Source organism: Pyrgilauda ruficollis, unplaced genomic scaffold, assembly GCF_017590135.1.
Source record: "Pyrgilauda ruficollis isolate IOZ18807 unplaced genomic scaffold, ASM1759013v1 scaffold36, whole genome shotgun sequence".
NCBI lineage: Eukaryota > Metazoa > Chordata > Aves > Passeriformes > Passeridae > Pyrgilauda > Pyrgilauda ruficollis.
In genome coordinates this window covers 4,875,249-4,895,037 of record NW_024525045.1, presented here as the reverse complement: position 1 = coordinate 4,895,037, position 19,789 = coordinate 4,875,249, and the positions used below count along the sequence as shown (strand labels likewise).

Here is a 19,789-nt window from a genome sequence, read left to right as displayed (position 1 = left end):
TTCCAATCTAGCTTTTCATTAAAAAGCTTCTTAGCACCACACACAATTATCTCATCCACATGAAGCAGTTTATGAGCTCCAGAGGACAAAATGCCTCCCCTGGTAGCACATGCATCTTTCAATGAAGTTACAAAAGGCAATGAACAGTTCAGAGCTTGCTTCCCTTCCAGTCACTCAGGAAATCTTGGCTCTCCAAGGGCCAGATTCTACTGAAATGCAGCTCAGATGAGCAAATATTTCACACATAACTGAGAGGACCAGACCCTTACTGACTTCACAGGTCTAAATCAAAACATACTGTGGAACACCTACTCTTTGTATCTAGTGGATATTTTCTCACTTAAACAAAAGGATGAGGTGCTTAGAAAGGACTATTCCTGTCACTTGTTGTGTCTCTAACAATTGTAATAGACTGTGCTATATTTTTCCACCTTTCAGAATATTAATGATCAGATATTGGCAGGGATTTTTCATCTAGGAAGTTCTTTCCACTAGAGTTGTAAAGAAAAGTGTAACATCCATTACTTTTGCGAAGTCTGGGTGCAAGGTGTTCTCTGAAGAATCTGCCTCGTCTTGAGAGCAATCAAAATTCACTGGAACTTCTGCAGGGTCTTGAAGAGAAGCAAAAAATAATCACAAAATTGTTTTATTATGTATGCTATTACCATAGGGTTTACAAGATAAAAACACATATTTCCATGTAATTTCTTTTTACTCCCTTCAGACTCATCATCTCTCCAAATGGAAGTGATGCTCTGTAAACCTCTGTCCTCCTCAACCTCATCGCTCACTGCTACTCACTGTATCTTAGTCTAAGCTTCCAAACAACAGCCCTGACTACTCAGTGAAACATCCCACACATTCACCCATGACAAATATTCACACCCATGACAAAGACACCTTTTCCTCTCAGTCCCTTCCAATGCAACATCAAGGGTTTATGTCAACCAAAAGATTTGGGATTCCCAGTAAAGGGAGCACTCAGCAAGGACCTCACCCTCTCTCTAGGAAAGGGAGGGATGTAGTCTGGACTTCACGAGCTGCAAACCCATGGATCCAGAGAATAGCACTGAACACAAGCCCTGGGCTTTACCCAGCTCACCAGGGAGTGCTCTGTTCTCACGTGGTAATTCAGCCCCACGTGAAAGAAGTCACTACAGTCACTTAGGGCTCTTCTTGCCAAGAAAGCTTCATGTCTTTTGACAAGTTAACTCTATAGCACGTTCCTGTTGCTTGTTACCAGCTTTTTTATCAGTAGAGACTTCTGTTTTGGGTTAGTCTGTGGTTTTGACCTCTTATGCACATATTTCTTCCTGCTTTATTAATATTCCTTATGGGTCACATTTTCAAAAGTATCCCTCTGATTTTGAAGTACAAAATCTCTTGTGCCTCCAAGTTTTAAAAACATCTTTGTCTATATGAGTATCCCGTCCTTCCAAAATTAGAACTTACTATAAACATCAGGCTAAAGAGTTCAATTAGCTCTGAACATCCCTAAGATTCAGATGCATATGGATGCAAAGCTTTGAGTCAGCTCAGAGCACACACATTTTACATCTGTATTAATGTTTCAAGTGTTTTCAGCCTTAGAATTTCAGCTGGAGTGCATCCAAACTGTATGTGGATTTATTATGTGGAGGAATGAGTTACTGCCACATGAAGACTGCAGTGTAACAGAGCATCCAATTCTTTCTTCCACAGTGAGAGCATAATATGCAAGCTCAAAAAAGCAAGAAGCAAAAGTCAATAAGCTTTCAGAGAAAGAGCCATATACCACAGCTGCTTTTTTTTAATTTTAAATTATTAACTCCAGATTTTTAAAGAAAGCATAATGTTGGAAAAAGAACTGATCAAGCCACTCTCCAGCACAAAACTTTTTTAAACCTTCAGAGTTCCAGGACAGTAAAACACAAAGTACCAGCAAGATCACTGACAGAGAGGACTAAATTTAAAAAAGAGCTGCATATGCAAAGTGGAGCCACGTTGCTCCTGCTGACTTTTTGGGAACAGCTTTATCTCCCCTCCAGCCGTTTGAAAATGATCTGAGGGGAGTTAGATGAAATTGTTCAGGGCTTGCCAAGACTGGTGCTGCTTCATCAGGAATCGTCAGGAATCAATAGGTACAGAATCCATTACAGACTCAGGCAGTTAAAATGATTAAATACTCATAGGAAGGTTCCACTTTTTTAATTTGTTTAAAAAAACCCTGGCAATACAAGAGATTTTTCACTCTTACCAAGTCTCAGATCAGTGAGATCTGCACTCTTCCTCTCCTGAATGGTTCCCTCTGGATTTATTTGCAGGATTTTGTTGAGAGTAAAAATCCAGTCATCCATATCCTGCTCATTTTCAGCTGCCAGCACAAAGTATGTGAGGTCATTCATTTTCAGCTCAAAGGCATGTTTCCTAAGCCTGTTATTCTGTTGGAACAAAAGGAAAATAAAAATAAACACTAGAACTTATAAAAAAAAGGTACTGAAAAAGCCATCTATCTGATGGACTTGTATACGGCCACTCTTAAAAATTACATTTAAGCAAACTTCAGTGGCATTAAAGAAAACTCAAACAGTGCAATATGAACATAAATTTCTGTCAATTTGTGCATTTAAGAGCTTCTGTGGCCAGACATATGTGCTATATTTAGCCACAGAAATCTAAGATGGACAATAGTTCAGAAGGGAATACCTCCCATATGGAACAATAAAAAACCTCTGGTCAAAAACGCAGCACTGCTACACGAGTTGGAGTGGCTCTTACACTTGACCAGCACACCAGACACACAAAAAGATAAATCAAAGTATTGCTAAGTCATAGAAATATTTGGAGGAGAGTGGGGACAGGACTTTCCAGAAGATTGCAACAGGACAAATTACTGCACAGTAACTATTACAGTAGGTACTTCCCACATCTACTTTTGTCTTAGACTGATTTTAAAAACAACTTAGGGGATTTCAACATTTTTTCACAAGAGGCAAAGGTGAGGTATAGTGCTGGTCAGTCATTCCAATGCTATCCTTTTCAAGCACAAAGTAAGAAAAAATGCCCAGTATACTGGGAATAGATTGAGTCCTGAGAGCTGTTCTCTGTCACCAGATTTTACCAGCAGGAGATGGTAAGTCTATCAATTTCTGTCATAAGAATTAACAGGTACTTAGCTACTGAAACAGCTCAATAAAATTAAATAAAGTGATGGGATCTAACATAATGTGCTTCATTTCTCAAATTCACCCAATTAGTGAGGCACATATCTCTTAGTCTTAAGGAAGCAGTTGCATCAATTTTGTCTCTTCCTTGCTTATATCTGAGAGAACAGTAGTGCATTCCATCCCCTATTGTTTCATTGAACTTTTAAGGCTGACTGATGATGGACACCAGTGCCACCATTTTGATTTCAATATTCCAGAAGATTGCCATCACTTTGTGGACAGATTTAACCTTGGAGTGATGCGGATAAATAAAAAAAACCAAAATCATCCACCCCATAACTGGTCATTTCACTCCATTTTTTCTTCCTTAACAGTCTTAAATAACATCACAGGGGTCTCCTGTGATGTCTGCATACTGGAAGTATTTTTCTGCACAGTTCTATATGAACAAGCTATTAAGAGGTTTCTAAGCCAGATGGTGAGATGGCAGTGATACTTTGATTTGAGAGGAACAGAGGTAAAATCTGATACTGATTAGCAGAGGAGGATGAGAACCCAGGACACTGAGAAACAAGTTCCATGAACATTTTTTTCCAGCAGCAGAGATGATTTAGAAGATTCCTACCCAATCTGTTGCTAATCACTTGCTTCCATTCTTATATTACATGTCATGACCCAGATCAGGAATCACTTAAGCCTGAACTACTTCTTCTGGAGCTGCTTGGGTCAATGGGGTCAGACAAATCTTGGCTTTTCAAACTGACTTGGGATTGTCTGTGTGTATATGTGTGCACGTGTGCTATTTTTCAGTTCTGCTACTGGAAATCCTCTTGATAGGAAATAATTTTCCTCTCAAGTACTTTATAGAGATTTATTCTTTCAGGGTTATAAATTTTAGTTCATCAAACGCAGAGTGAGAACAGGCTTGGGTTTTGTAGCAATTGGTTTTTGGGTGTTCAGTATTTATCCTGATCCTGAAATTACTCCTCTCCTCCAATCATACATTCAAGATAATGTAAAACAAGGACTAAAACTTCAATAAATCCTGTTACATATATATAAAATTACATAAGGGCTTGACCAAGAGCTAGAAGTTAAACAAAACTATGCCAAGGATCTTAGCTAATGGCCACTTAAAACTTTTAAAGCCAGATTACTTGTGAAGTAAATTATGTACACCAGTTTATGCACAATCTGTAAAGAAAAATACTCTGTTTCAATTTTACTTCAGATAAAACAAAGGCATTTAAAATTAATGGGTTTATTTTCTATTTTATATATTTCCCTTTATGACATGGCCAAGATCTTTAAATCAGGTACTTAAAGACTATCAGACATTATCTAATACAGCAAGACGTTTTGCATGCTGAACCTTAAAAACATCAGGCAGAGCAGGAAAACTTCAATATCCACTTTTCCATCTGCAGTTAAGACTTCTGGCAAGCAGATGAGATCTACAGCAAAGTCTTTGTTTTAAATCTAAGGTCAACTATTTTACCTTCCTGATCAGTTAAAAAAAAAAAAAACACAAAAAAACAACCAACAAAAAACAACAATGTACCATTTCTCAGTTTGCTCTTCTATAAAACTTCTTCCATATAGACCTTGACTTCTAATCTTCAACAATTAATTTCAAGTTCAAAAAATTTCTTCCAGAAAGAAGTAATACAAGATTCAAAAATGAGACTATGAATGAGCTATAAATGAAACATCAGGCTAAGTCTAATGCCTGCAGGGTCATTCTTCCAAACTAACGGATTGTTTTGGAAGCATTTTGTATTTTATCTGGAGATGATTTCTCTGGGATATTTACTACAATTCTGATACTCTATCTCAATCAAACAGGAGTTGTAAGTCATAGAGACTTTAATAATTTATAGTGGTATTAAAACTCATGAAATCACAATGTACATATCACACTTTTTCACTAAAAATTCAGTTTTACCCAACTCTTTCTCCACATTCTCTGGTCTCCCTGTTTATGGCAACTCTAAGCTAGGTTTTGTTTTTCAGCCCTATGATTCCAAGTCCATCACAGACTTGGACAGCTGATGGTATTCACCCTATCACACCCTTGGCTAAGACTCTTAACTTCTTGCTAGTGAAGCTAGCTCAAATTGTGAGTCCCATACTAAATGTCAATCAAAACCTATCACAGAAACTTGTATCTGGGGGCAGGCAAGAGAAGAACCCACATTCAACCAGAGTGGGACAATCTGGAGGAACACTATAGATTTAGAAAGCAGCTGTCAAAGGTTCAGGGGAAGGAAGATTTCAAAGGTTTCTTGAGGCTTTTTTTTGTCAGAAGTTAAACAGGCCAGAAGTCATGCAGTCAATCCATTTCTGCTATCCTGGAGTGTCATGAGAAACAGCACAGCAGAAAAGGCACCCTGTGGAGTAGCATTAAATGTGTGCATAACAAGACCCTACAGGGCTGGACTGGAGCTCTGGCTGAGACCCAGCTTACAAGAAAGCCCCTGCTGCAGGCAGGAGCAAGCAGCAGTTTCTAATCAGGATTTCCCTGTAAGAATCTCCTCCATGGCTTCTGCTACATTTCCAAGCTACCTGCGAGGGTCTCTCAAGCCAATGGACTGACACTGGCAAACATCACTGTCCTACATGCTTATCTCCAGCTTCTCCCACCCCTGTTTGGAGAAACAAACACCCTTCTGAACAGCACTGGGACAATGGCCATTGCCCACAGAGCTGGGGACTGTCAGCAAACACTTGTTCCCAGGTGAATCACTGGGAACTGATCACTTTTCTTGCTCCAAGGGGTTTAGAGGTGGGACATCACAACCAAGGAAACTTCTTGTTTATCAGGGCTCTTCCCCGGCGTCACCTGAAAGGTTTCTTTCAAAGCAATGCTTAAATCAGCCAGCCTAGCACTGTTACCAATCTGTACTGGTTAAGTTGTAAAGCATGGATTAAATGAAAGGTATTTCCTTATTCACTGACATATTGGGCTAGATCACTCAACAGTCACATACCATTCAAGGTAACACCTTGCTTAGTATGAAACAAAAGAAAAAGAGAAATATATTATTAGAATTAGAGAAAAGGAAGAACAAGATGGGAGAAAAAAGAACACAGTTTAAGGGTAACAACAGGGAAAAAAAGATTGATTTAGACATTACTGGGTAACAAACAATAAGGTTCTCTCCTACCTGATGCCATTAAGATGCTCTATCATCTCCAAAAGTGATGACCTTCAAGAAGGCTCAGGAGACAAGATTAATTTCACACTTGCCCAACAGGCAGTGCTTTGCAACCTGAGTCTTTAACCCACAACAAGCAAGCATGCTCTTAGTAAGCATGAGGTAAAATCTGACAACTCAGAAATAATTTCAGTGAAACCCCTCCCAAACATTTCACAATATTTTTTTCTCATGTTCACCATAGACAAAGAGTGTGTGCATGGTCTGCTACCATAATTCAACTGTGCTTTTTTGTAACTTGTCAATCTGAGTCATCTGCACCAAATTAATGAAACTGCCAATGAGACCATTATTCTGCTAATGAACGTGCTCTTCCACTTGCCTTTTTAAACACATTTTACACCCAAAACACTACAATGAAATAAACTGGAACTTACCTGTACAACTCCTGTACAAGAATCCAAAAAAATACATCCCTTTGGCTCCTTTGATATTTTTTCATCTTTATAAAAATTCATAATATACGAGTTATCCGACAGCTGCGTCAGCTGGAAGTAGCGCTTTTTGAATGACTGCAGTGGTGGGAAAGAAGCAGCATGAAAATTGTTGTACTGCAAATTATTTTCACTGATACTTTATTCACAGAGTTTAAATAACAGGTAACTCCTGACTGTACTTCAATCTCTATTTTGCAGACAAATGAGATATTACTTTATTATCATTTAAAGCAATGTAATCAACCCTGAGATATAAACCCGAAATATAAACAGCTAAGAAATAATGGCAAAAAGTGTGCCTCTATGGGGACAAGAAATCCAAAGGGAGTAAAGAAAGAATAATGTTGTTTTCTTACCCGAACAGTAATGCTATTGTTGACAGTGCTGTTGAAATTCCCTTTATAAAGCCATCCAGACTTGTAAACTCCTGCTGCTAATCCTCCTCCTCCTCCACCACCACCACCTTTAGAAGATGAGTGGGATGTTGTGTCCTATACGAAAGGCAAGGGTAAAATTGCACAGACTTGTTTTCTGAATTCCAAGATAAAAACTGCAATGTGTGAATATCTGCTTGATAACAAATAATCACCCTTTCGTTCCTTTTGAAATAAGACGTTATTAATAGCCCTCCCATACATAGGATGACATGAGACAAAGTTGTTCCACTAATTTCAGAGCTATTTAAAGTATGAAATATTTTATAGGAAATAATGACAGTACATTATCATTCTTTATTTGATATTAAAGCAATAAATAACTTCCCCAGTAGAAAAAAACCAAACCATGCCAAAACCAGAATACCTACTTCATCCTTATCCACATCTTCATGATCAATTTCAAAGGAATGTGATGGCAGTTTCTCTGGTCTACATTCATTTCTGGGAGGGGGGAAAAATGTATTTATTTATTAAAAACAAATAATGTACCTGATATTTTCAGGGAGGTAACCATACTGAGCCCAATGTCAATTTTGCTGTGATTCTATTGTCTCCTTTAAAACCACAACACTTTTAAAATACATTTTTCCTAACCCACATGTATATTTTTTCCCCAAGACTCTGAAGCTGTAACAGTTCTATACAAATGATAAAATACCAATTCTTGGTCTCTTTGCTGCACTTGCACCACAACAGGCAACAAACCCAAAACAATTTCCAAAGAGGGATACCATTCAAGGATGGCAAAAAAAGGAGACTTAGCTCTTCAATAGATTTCTTAACCAAGACCATTAGAACTTTCATCTTAAAGCTTCTACACCACTTTATGATTTAAAGACTTTTTTTTTCTGTTTGATATGATGAGCACAGCCTTCAAGCACAGCCTTTAAAATACAGAGATGTCTTTTTGATGTGATGCCATTTAAGTTCTTTATACTGTATACTCAAACCCACTGAATATGAAAAGGCAAAGCACTTAAATATTTACTTAATTTTAAGCACATAAAGAACTGTACTTAGGCCCAGAGAACTTCTCATGCTGCACAATGAAACAGTAAGTAACAACCAAACACACACAATAAAAATTCAAGGGCATTTTTAAATGGAAAAAAAATAGACTTTTCAGTGTCCTGAAAAATTCCAGTACTGTCTTCAAATTCCTGAAGATTAGAAATCTCATCTTGAAAACCTTCAGTTATGATAGGAAAACCAAAAAAAGTTTCATGCTGAAATCTATTAAAAAAAAAAAAAAAAGTAACTATGACCCTTTTCATTTTTATTCAGTCATACATAAATTACAGATAAGGAAGATCAGAGTAATGAGCAATACCTATCTCTTCATTTTCCCCATTTCAAAACCAGTGTTCCCATGAAGTGCCCATACCACCACAAGTGCACAGAGAACAAGACTGTTCATTCCCTCTTGCATTTGTTCCAGTTTTGCAGTTAATTTACTGCAAAAAATTGATCAATGTTTTGAATAAAACAACATTTACAATCTACTGATATTTTTGACACCTGTAAAGCTTTAAAAGTCAGAATATTTGTGAAGGAAAACCATTGCAGATTTTCCAATGCAACCAAGGGCAGCTGTTAAAATTCTTAAAAAAAAAAAAAAGTGGTAAGAAGATCCAGAACTATTAATAGTGAAATAGTGAGATACAGTATAATGACCAGGACATATAATGTCACTATTTTTCTTGAAAAGGTTTAGTCTAAAACACCAAAGTTTGTTACATGCACATGAAAATCAAGGTAGAAGAGGCTGGAAACAATATGAAATGAGGTGGATCTCAAACCAGATCTGTTAAAGATATCTTAAGCTCAAAAGTCATGGCAGTTTCCAGCAAATGACACGCAGACAACCCCTGCTATAACTTTGCATCTGAAATATCAAGTGTGGCACCGAACCTTCCCTAAGAGATACAAGGCACAAGATCTCATGTCAGTATAATCCTCAGTACAATGTATGTGCTAGCAGGGGGGAAAAAGCAAGATGTAAGACACCCTGGTACCCCTGGAGTGTGAACCCATGAAAGCAAATCCCATTAAGCACCACACTAAAATATCCTTTGCAGAAGGGGATGTATGTAATCAGCTAAAACGTACTTTTGTGCATAGTAATTCACCCACATCTGCCCCATGCATATTTCATAAGAGTGAAGACATTTAAGGTTAAATGGAAAACTGCTGTGCTACAACCATTTTTCTTGAGCACTAAATGCATTAATTTTCTAAACCAATCAGCAGGCAGGGTACTTAAGAAAGGGTGTTTTTATAATCTCTGATTAGCAAAACTGCTTTTAATGGCTTTTTGTACTACCGTGTACGCTGTTCATAAAAATACCAACCTACAGGAGCAAATGCAGGAAGGTTTGCAGTGCAAAACCCTCTGAACACAGCATCTAATTGGACCTAATTTTATGAGTTTTTTCAGTTCTTGCAGCAATGAATTTAGTACTAGTTTCCATCCAACCGAAGCTTGGAGCACTCATGTGTTCCTGTTTTATGAGCAGGTAAAAACCCTTTTCATCCAGTCAATTTTAATGACATAAACTCCAGGAAAGGAGGCAGTAAAACAGCTCATTCTGGCACTTGGTGATTTTGGTAACTATTCTCTAAAACCTTCCTCAGGGGCAGGACACAAACCTTCCAGAAACAAGAGCATGGGTAGAAACTTATGCATGTAGGAATGAGCACCAGATTCTTCATTTCTTTCCACTCAAGTCAAGGAACTTGTTCCTGCTCCTCCCAGCACTTTTCCAGTGATTTTCATGTTCGTGTGCCTCCAAGCACAGGAGAAATGCCCCTTGCCCTGGCACACCTCCACTGCCTTGTACCATCAGTGCACCCAGCTCTCCTGTAAATGTAGCCATAAAGCACTGAAATCCTACTCTCTGTTCCACAGGGTAACTAAAAGGAGAATGAATGCCAGTGAAAGGTGAGTGACATTTATGCATTATTAAGGAAAACGAAAAGCCACCTCTCCTGTATCAACTGTACTCTGAAAACACAAATACACTTCTAAGGATTTGAATCAGCACTAATGGAGTTTGTTGATACCAGCGAATTCTGCAGAGTCTTGAACTTTTCTGAAGGACCTTTGCTTCCCCTTTTTAAAAATGCAAGGCACTAAAAATACGGTAAAACAAGCTTAGAAGACAAAGGAAAGTGCAAATATGGACAAAGCTTAGCAAATAACACAAGCTTAATGGGGAAAAATAATAAGAAAAGGGAAGTTATATGAGCTCTTACTGTGGTAAGTGTCGAAAATCTTCTGAATAGGATTCATATTTGTAGTTCACAACATGCCAGTGAGAACTGTAGTATTTACAAGCCTAAACAGAAGAAACACAAATAACAATAGAATTACTACAAGGGTTTTGACTCAAGAAAGCTAGACAACCAATAAAGTTCTGGGCAGCCCGCACGGTAGAGAACATATTCTTCTCTTTTAGAACTGGGTGCTCAGTTCTTAAAGGAAAGCCAGAGTCATATGTTTCCATATTTTGAAGCACAATTTCCCTTTAAAATCAAATGCACTGAATCATACAAGATGGAGGAGGGAGCTGATGGCAATTTAACATGCTTTACTGATTCTCATCTGCTTTCTAGGAAGCATCATTAAATTATATAGTTACTGCCTCAAAAGACATGATCTAGTTTAGGCCTGACTTCCTCCATGGACATTGATTACACATTTTTTGTTTGCATCCTGTTTCATTACCTAAACCTTCCACTGTAAATACATTTGTCTTACTCTTTTTATTCTCCCTTGTTGCAGCACAAGTGCTCTACTTCTTATTCTGCCCTTCAGGATTGATCTTTAACCTCTTAATAACATTCAGGAATATATTAATAGGACTATAATTTTTCACCAGTCTCATTTTCCCTTCCACACTGAATTTGCTCAGTCATGTCATCATGTAGTTTTTGCTGTCTAAAAATTTTCTTGCTGGTTTTCATTCACCTTTGAAAATTTTTCTTAGTACATCAATCTCCCTTAAATAAGGAAGCCAAACCTGAACTATACAGAAGGGCTTGGCTGTGCTGTCAAATAGACCAGAATATCTGTGCAATTTATTTGATGCAGAACTTTTATCAATGCAGTTAAACATAACATGACATTTTGAAAGGCAACAAGATGCATGAAATACATACAGTTATTGCTAAGGTGCACATCTACATGAAAAATGACTCTATGTCAGAATTTCCAGCTATTCTTCATACAGAGTGTAAATTGCAAACTAATATTTGTACAGTATGCTGAAGATTTCACCACAGTATTGTATTATTTTCTCCCCACACTCTACCTGAAAATTTGCACCAGCCCACCTGAGATGGAGAGGAAGAAAGAGAGGGAACAAGCCTGGAATCCAGCAGCAGAAGTTGCTGCCCAAAACCATAGGGAAAAGGAGGCACATCAGGAAGGAAAAGGGTGGGAATCTACAGTTGAGAAAGAAGCAGCAGGACTGAAAGGAATCTGAGGTGGGAAAAGTAAAGACAGTCTCACAGAAAGGCATGAGACTCCAGAGTCAAACAGAATGGAATAACAGATGGATCAAAGGTTTCTAAATACCAGGAGCTGTGCAAGGAAAGTAGAAGGAAAGAGAATAAAAGGACAACTATAAATTAGTATAAAAAGGTTGACTGCTTCAACTGGGAGTATTCCCTCTCTTCATTCCCAGCTTCTTCTGAAGTGCCCATGGGAGTCATTGCTTGCACAGGGCTCTCTGCCTCAGAGGGAAAGAGAGGGGATTATCAGGCTGCTGGAGCAAGCCTGAGATGGGCAGTCTAAATTACTCAGCACTGGCTTAACAGATCTCTTTTTCTAAATCTTGTGAAAAACAGGCAGAGTGTGTAGCCATAAATTATTTTAGGAATAATCTTCTTTGTATTCAGAGTCTTCTGTGACAGCTTTACTTGGTTTAGAGTGTGGAAAAGGTGGCAAGGAAGTGGGTGCACACTTAGAGGCACTTTCCTCCTTGGCAGTTCAGCACAACCAAAGGCAGTAAACACATTCCATGTGGATCCAGTATCTACCTTCTCATCTGACATAAGACCTCATCATTTCCCAGGATGCAGAATAAAGAGTGACCATTAGACAATATAATCCCATATTCTCCAAGAATGAAGATAATATTACAGCATTACAACTGACTCTCTCTGTGCTTGCCAGGGTCAGGTTCAAAGCTACCCCTGAAAACCACTCCAGCATTGATTGCACTTGGCCTCAGAATGTAGAGATAATAAAAAAACCCACTTCACACCCAACTTTCCACCTTATGATTCTTCATAAAACAACTTGTCACTCTTGTATTTGTGTTGAATGTGTGTGACAGTCACCTAGGCTATAAAAATACTCTTACAAGAGAAACATATACTCTATTCTACATAAGCCAAGGAGAAGCTCACAGAGCTTTGTGAGGGTGAGCCCAGAACCTCCAATTCACACATCACTCCCCTTCTCCTTGGCAAATGTAAACCAAGTGAGCCTTCTACAGAAAGGACTACTTTTCCCCTGAGGTACTTTCATGACTAAGTATTTTATTTAACAGATGCAATTAATGCCCACAGAGAACTCTCAACGTCGGCTTTTATTGCAAACATTATAGGCTGATGTGTTCAAAAAAGCAGTTGTGAATAACATATAAATCAGGCCACAGTATTTTAGCTTGTAACTATAAAGGTTTATTGTGCTCCTCCAAGAAAAAGCTAATCAAAATAAAAATCAAAGGGGACAAAGCAACACATTCAAGTATCACTCAATAAATTCACAAAAGACAAGCCAACCCAGTGCAACAGCTACCACTGTTCTTGAACTAGCTTCTGTGGGGAAACTAGAGCTAACTTAAATAGCAACACCAAAAAAAGATTTTCCCTTCAGAATATCCCAACTGAAAATTAAATACTTCTGCTAGCCATACTGACTTAGAATGATTTTTTTAAATTGGAAATTATTACCGGAAATTAAGTTTTAGCAAAGAGGAACAATACCTGCAAACCTGATTTGAGGAGCAAGTAAAACCTTTCTAGAGGCAGAGATTTCATAACAAGGCTAGAGCTGGATACTTCCTGGCAAAGAACAGAGGCACCAATGCAGGGGCTGTTGAGCTCAAGTGAACTGTGGGGGAGGAAAAATATAGACGGAGAAATGGAAGTTTTGGGATGTGGGAGGCTTGGCACATGTTTGCATGAACTTTCTACTGCTCTGTTAACCAGGCAGGCAGCACGGCCCATTCCCAGGGGCCCTATCAAACTAAGGTCTTTCCTTTTTTTTTTAGCTTGTTTTGATTTTTTTTTTTCTTTTGTCCAGATGTCCTAATTTTTCCTTGCAGGGACAGACAATCCTGCAGACTTTTTCCATGTGTAACTTCTTATCTCTGGTTCTGGTGATGACAGCATGATGGCTACCATTGTGAAAAAGACATTTAAGAAAGATTTACCCAGCAATGGATAGGAATCTTTTTGAGGGGAAAAAAAAACCAAAACAACCAATCAACCCACAAAAAACCCCCAAACAAACAAAAAGGGAAAAAAAAAAAAAAAAAGGGGGAAAGGAAGGAAAAAAAAAGGAAAAAAATTCCCTGCTTTATTTCCTCTTAAAAAGATTTACCCAGCAATGGATAGGAATCTTTTTGGAGGGGAAAAAACCCCAAAACAACCAATCAACCCACAAAAAACCCCCAAACAAACAAAAAGGGAAAAAAAAAAAAAAGGGGGAAGTGAAGGAAACAAAAAGGAAAAAACTTCCCTGCTTATATCCTCTCTAAGACAGCACTAGTATGTGGTCTTCAGAAATAGAGATGCACGTACAATAAAAGTCATTGGTGGAACAAGTAACAAGCTAAAACATTGAAACACACTATTGTTTTAAAGTATCAAACATTTTAACAAGTATTTATCTATTGCGCTATAGAAAGACTCACTATCCTTTAATAATCTATGTCTAGCCCTGACACTACAGCTCTCTCATGCTCTGAAAAAACTTAAATTTTGAAGATGGGGAAAATTACACTGTAATGAATGACAACAAAACTTTCTGGGTGTCATTGTCAACAGTAGTTCCCATTTTAGTCTGATTTAGAAGGAGGTAAGAAAAATGCAGATTGGCCTGCAAATCAAAAAGCCTCCGAAATCAGCACTATGGGCATACCACCATTTTCAGAAGTTATACAGGAGGCTGTGGCTTTTTACATTGTGATTCATAAAACCCATGTTTCGTAATTACTTACAGATCCTGTAAACCCAACCTGCAGTACCTCAAATAAAAACTCCCTCAGATGAGTAGCAAGGGTTTTGTAAGCTTACTACAAGTGATAACTCCCTCTTGTGTATCTAGAAAACCTCAACAGGAAAGTTCAGAGACACCCACATGAACACTGTGTATCACAGACTACAATTAATTACATCATTCACTGAATGAAATTGCAACATTCCTACACTGATATTTCATTTTGATTTCTTTTTCACCCAGGAAGATCACTCCTTCTGCCCCTGCATGGCTCCTACACCTCCTCATTCATTGGGACAGCCCCTCTGCAAACATGTTTCCCAAAAACTTACCCACATAGCACCTTTTTTTTTGGAAGGATCACCGGGCTTAAACTAATTTCTTAAAGAAGAGTTGACAATTAATATTTATTTACCTTCTGCATTTTTTTTACGTATACCTAGAATTTTATTCCTATAGATACACACACACAAACAGCACGTATTTGCATGCCCATGCTTGCATTCTTCCTGAAAATACTGACTTGATGCAAACCAATATGGGATGAAATACCTTACAATTAGGTAGTTTAAGTTCCTCAAACTAAATGTGACTTTGAATAGCTAAGTGCAGTATCCCCTTATATTTCCAAATGAAATGTGGGGAAAATCCCAAGAATTCCCATTGGTCTGCATATTCAGGATACAGACTTAGGAAAGGTGATATTAGGAATGTTTTTATTGCCCGTAAGGAAGAATTTTATTTTGTTTCTAGTAAAGTGAATGTTTATTTTTGCCAAAATTATGGACCATAAGGACAATGCTGACTGGCATTAATGCAGCAGACATGCAGCAGACTCTGTGAGGAATGAGAAAATTCAGAATTTGGAAGGAAGCAGCATGATAAAGGAAGTCAGGAATACTTAAAACAACAAACCACTAAAGACAATTTTATTCTGGCTTTAAAAGTTTCTGGAAACTTCTCCTTTCTTGGAACCTGATTTAGTTCCTCAGGCTGGTCCTGCCTAAGAAAAGCTAAAATGGAAAAAATCCACAGGGAAGAGATCTTTATACAACTACAGGTATAGGAATAATCAATTCACAAGGTAAAATCTTTAAAATAAAGCTAATACTTAGGAGGTATAAATTAATAAAGGGACTCAGATATTAATCATAAAGTGCAAAATATTTATGCTCTTTGCAGGCATAAAATATTTATTAAGGGAATATTTATTTGTCACCTTGGCTTTATTTGTTTTATATTTTCATTTTGCAGTTTCAGTAAAACACAGGTGGTCAGACATCTTATTTAAAGTCAATTCTTCTGCCTCACCCATTGCAATAACATTGAGTTCCTGAGGAATGCAAAAGCAGTATTACGAGAACACAACAGACAACCAGAGACAGAAACCCTCTACTATAGGTGGACAGCATCGAATGCCATTGATACTGAAAGCTCTCCTCAGCAACATCAGCCTGATCTGTCTCCACCTGTCTTGTCAGCTCTTTTGGATCCATACACTGATACTGCCCAGGCAATTGAGACCTCCTGGTGTGCCTCTGAGTACTGTTTATAGTTGCTTGAGGAAGGGAAATCTGATCAAATCCCCAAGCTGTCTTCGTATGGATTTTGGTAAGGGTTGGGGGAAAAAACCCCTCATCCTTGAAGGGCTATAGCAATGAAAGGGCTAGAGGTGGAGGAAAAGCTTTCCTACTGTCCCCAGTGGGAAACACACAGCCAGGAAGAGACAGACAGGATGTTCAGGCATTATCACAGACTTCTGACAACCCTGTACAAATGACCTCGTCTTGTAGACAAGACCATCTGACCACCACCAAGAGCCCAGAAGAATGAGACAAGAGATTATGGATCTGAAGTCTTCAACAGTTTCAGTGCCATGTCCTCACACTGCACCGTACGGAGGAAATTGGTTTCCCCTCCAAGAGCAGACCCTTCTTTTAGAGCTCACCAACTCGCTCCATGTCTTTCTCTCAACTTGCTGAAGTACTGAGACAGTGAGCAGGCAGAAACAGCTGATACCAAAATGGCTTCAGCATGTGGAGCTGGACATTCCCCAGAGTCTCATCAGGAATTAGATGCTTGATCCAGGGTTGCCACAAGTCCTGGTGACCAACAGTCAGTCAAGTGTGTACAAGGTGGGCACCTTCACTGCTCATATTGTGCTATATTTGAAGAAAGACTCCTTCAGTGAGTGAAGAGTTGGCTTTTTCGCAGTTCCAAGACAGAAGCGAAGGCCACCAACTGCACTCCTGTGCAACTATCCCGAAGTGCTGAACACCTGTCATGAACACAACGGGCTGCAGCTAGGGCAGTAACACCTCTGCAATTGCTGCAGAGGACAACCATCACAAATCCTCACAGAACCCTGTGCTCTGCTTTGCCTAATTTTGGGCTGGAAACCATCCTCTTCATAGAGTTCAATTTGTTGTGTATATGTGTACATTTTTTGGCTTTGTTGCAAATTGGAACATATGCATTACTATTTTAAACAGGGTCTTTACCCTACTACTCTCCCATGCACAGCCTTAGTCCTGTAGTACTGTTTTTTTCCACTACTTTGCTCCCTTCTCCCCCTCCCCTTGGCTCCCTGATACTGCAGAGAAAGCTAATAGATGCACTCAATATGTGTTTTACCAGGTTGCCATTAGCATCCCCTTGGCGTACTCCACTGTAACGATTCCCAGGCACTGTGCACTGTGTTCCATTTTTAGACCCATCACTTTCTCTGTAAAGCCATGAGCACAGTGCTGGCCATGCAACTTGTGGAACCTTAAAATAAAAAGCAGACCCCAAAGTGCTGAAAGGGCAGTGAGGCTTCTGGGAAGGCAGATAACTCCACAAGCTATGTTATCTTTTAACACTGCTGCCAGATTAACAAAGATGGCAAGGTTCAGGCAATCTGAGCCAGCAGTAAATTACTACTGCTCTTTTTAGACCCGCTGAAAAGAAATAGAACCAGCCTGTAAAATGTCACATTGCATACAATTCAACAGCTACATTTCTGCCTAATTTTGGACTTAAGGATTTCTAATCCCTGTTCTTGTCTGCAACTGACTTTTCCTCCACAGTTTCCTCTTGCAATTATAGCACATATGAAATACTTTTTCAGACCAGAAGCAAGGTGTGAAAAATCCCAATCTGTGAAAAAAAGGCTGAGAACCATCATATTATGGGCTAATTATAAGTGCTTTGAATTTAACTGCTCAAAGCTGGTTGAAAATTTGGTTTCATAAATCTGTTTTGTTAATGCAAACAGTGAGCTACATTGCACACCTGTAATGAAAGATGGGAATGTTTAGTGGTTCATCTAAAGTAAATTCCTTTGAACAGTGCAACCAGCTTCTCTAAAGTCTTTCAAAATGATAAAACCAGTGACAACACGAAATATTCCTGAGGCAGCAGGATGAGACATCTTCTACAATCTGAGATCAAGTATGGAAACAATACAACCATAGGTGTTTTTTAAACATAGAGCAATTTTTCACTCCTGGTGGACCTCTAACTGTCAAGGAAGAACTTGTTGAACTTTCTGTAATGGTAAGGTGAAACGGACTCTAAATACTGACAATAAATATACACCCCCAAACAACATTTACAGTGCACCTACTCCTCATATGTACACCTCCAAATGAGATACATGCCTTGTAATAACACCTAGGAGTCTAAACCAGTCCCAACTGGTTATCTATTTTTGGAAAGGTGTCAATATTTTCAAAGCGCAAAGCACATGCAGATCACCGATCATTAGCAGTGATGTAAAAATACCAACATCAATATCAGTGGACTAGTGGTGACAGGGAGTACAGCTGGAAAACAGTACAATGGCAGGCTAATTCAGTGCATTTACATTTTTTTCTAGATACAAACATCTCACAATAGGCAACTGCAGACATGCTGTTAACCCTCCCTCCCCTCCTACTGGTCTTCAAAATTCAAACCTGATTCAAATCACCTAAAGCATATTAAAAGAAAAAAAGATGTTAATTATAAACATAGCAAACCTCCCCCAAACTCTTGGTTGCATTTAAAATTAGATACTCACCTCTCTAACAAATAAATTTTCTGCTTTTTGTTCTGCATCTTCAGGTACAGAAGGATAGAGTGTCCTGATTTCCAGTGAAATTGTGTCTATCTGACAATAAACAAAAAAATATGCAATTTAGTCAAAGCCAAACAGAAGAGCAGTTGTGTTTCAGGAAGAGGTTAAGAACCTTGTTATCATGGCTTGCATTTTTCAGTTTGTCGTACAGCCAACACACATGCATACCAACAACTGCAACCCAGCTCCTGCCCACACACACTATTCAATACTATCAGCTAAGGCATTAATTATGAGCAAGAACAGTGTTCAAGTAGATTTCTGGGAATAGAACTGTTCCAAGCAAAGTTCCTTCAGTCTGAGGTTTCTGATAAAAAAAGTCAAGTTTTCCCTACATCCTCTCCCAGACATACATGCCAAATCCAACAGTATACTTGTTTCCTCCACTCATGCCTTTTTGGCGAGGAGTGCGGAGACAGAACTACAAGCTTTGACTCAAGAAGAGCAGAGTCACCCCAGGAAGCTGCAAAAGAAGTGCCACAGGACAGCTCAATGGCTGGAAAGCAAGGAAAACCAGGCAGCAGCTTCTTGGAGGGACATTCCCACCTGTGGGCACAGGCGGCAGGACACTGGCACTGCCTGCAGCCTCTTCCAGCCTCAAAATCAAGCCCTATTTCTGAAAGCAGCTGCTGGCTGAGCTGTCTTGTCAGGCTCCAGAGCAGGAAACCACAGAGAGAAGTGGGTCTCCTGAAGTTCTCCACAAGAGCCAAGCCTCTCTTGGCTCCAGCAGGCCAGCAAGAGCCCGGGCCTCCAGCAGCGCCTGTGTGACCCCGGGCCGGGGCTGGCCAAGGCAGCCGCCGCGCACAAGGCTCACAAGAGGAAGCCTTGGCGTATTTTCAATTAACCTACAGAACTGCCCCTCTCATTTTCCTTGCCAAAAGAGGAGAAAACATCCAAAATCAATGCCCAGCAGCCTAGATTATGCTCTCAGTTACAATGGAGTAACTCTGTCATTCAAGATAGCGAAGGACTGAAACTCAGACAAATCTGGCCACCCAAACACATTTTCTCTTCCATTACAGAAAGACCAAGATTTCCAAAGGAAGGCCTGTGGCATGCAACCGATCTAGTATGAAGAATTACCACATACTAATTCCATGAAGCAGCTTGAAGTACCTACTGCATCCCTGGAGGCTCACCTCCATATCCTCACCCTCAGATTAAAAGGTGGTGTTTTCTTTCCATAATCTGAAGCAGCCAAACTCTACACAACAAATG

At 39.1% G+C, this 19,789-nt stretch overlaps 1 protein-coding gene across 1 annotated transcript in view; it reads right to left on the bottom strand.

Annotated features, from left to right (window-relative positions):
- The window catches only part of DOCK10 (dedicator of cytokinesis 10), a 119,451-nt gene that overhangs the window by 62,038 nt on the left and 37,624 nt on the right, over positions 1-19,789 (bottom strand). Inside the window, exons 3-9 of the mRNA XM_041475701.1 lie at positions 18,515-18,604; positions 10,494-10,576; positions 7,607-7,679; positions 7,158-7,292; positions 6,742-6,876; positions 2,237-2,420; positions 526-611 (exon numbers count right to left, since the gene is read on the bottom strand). Of these exons, the coding sequence (XP_041331635.1) occupies positions 526-611; positions 2,237-2,420; positions 6,742-6,876; positions 7,158-7,292; positions 7,607-7,679; positions 10,494-10,576; positions 18,515-18,604 (786 nt within the window). The remainder of the gene's footprint in view (positions 1-525; positions 612-2,236; positions 2,421-6,741; positions 6,877-7,157; positions 7,293-7,606; positions 7,680-10,493; positions 10,577-18,514; positions 18,605-19,789) is intronic.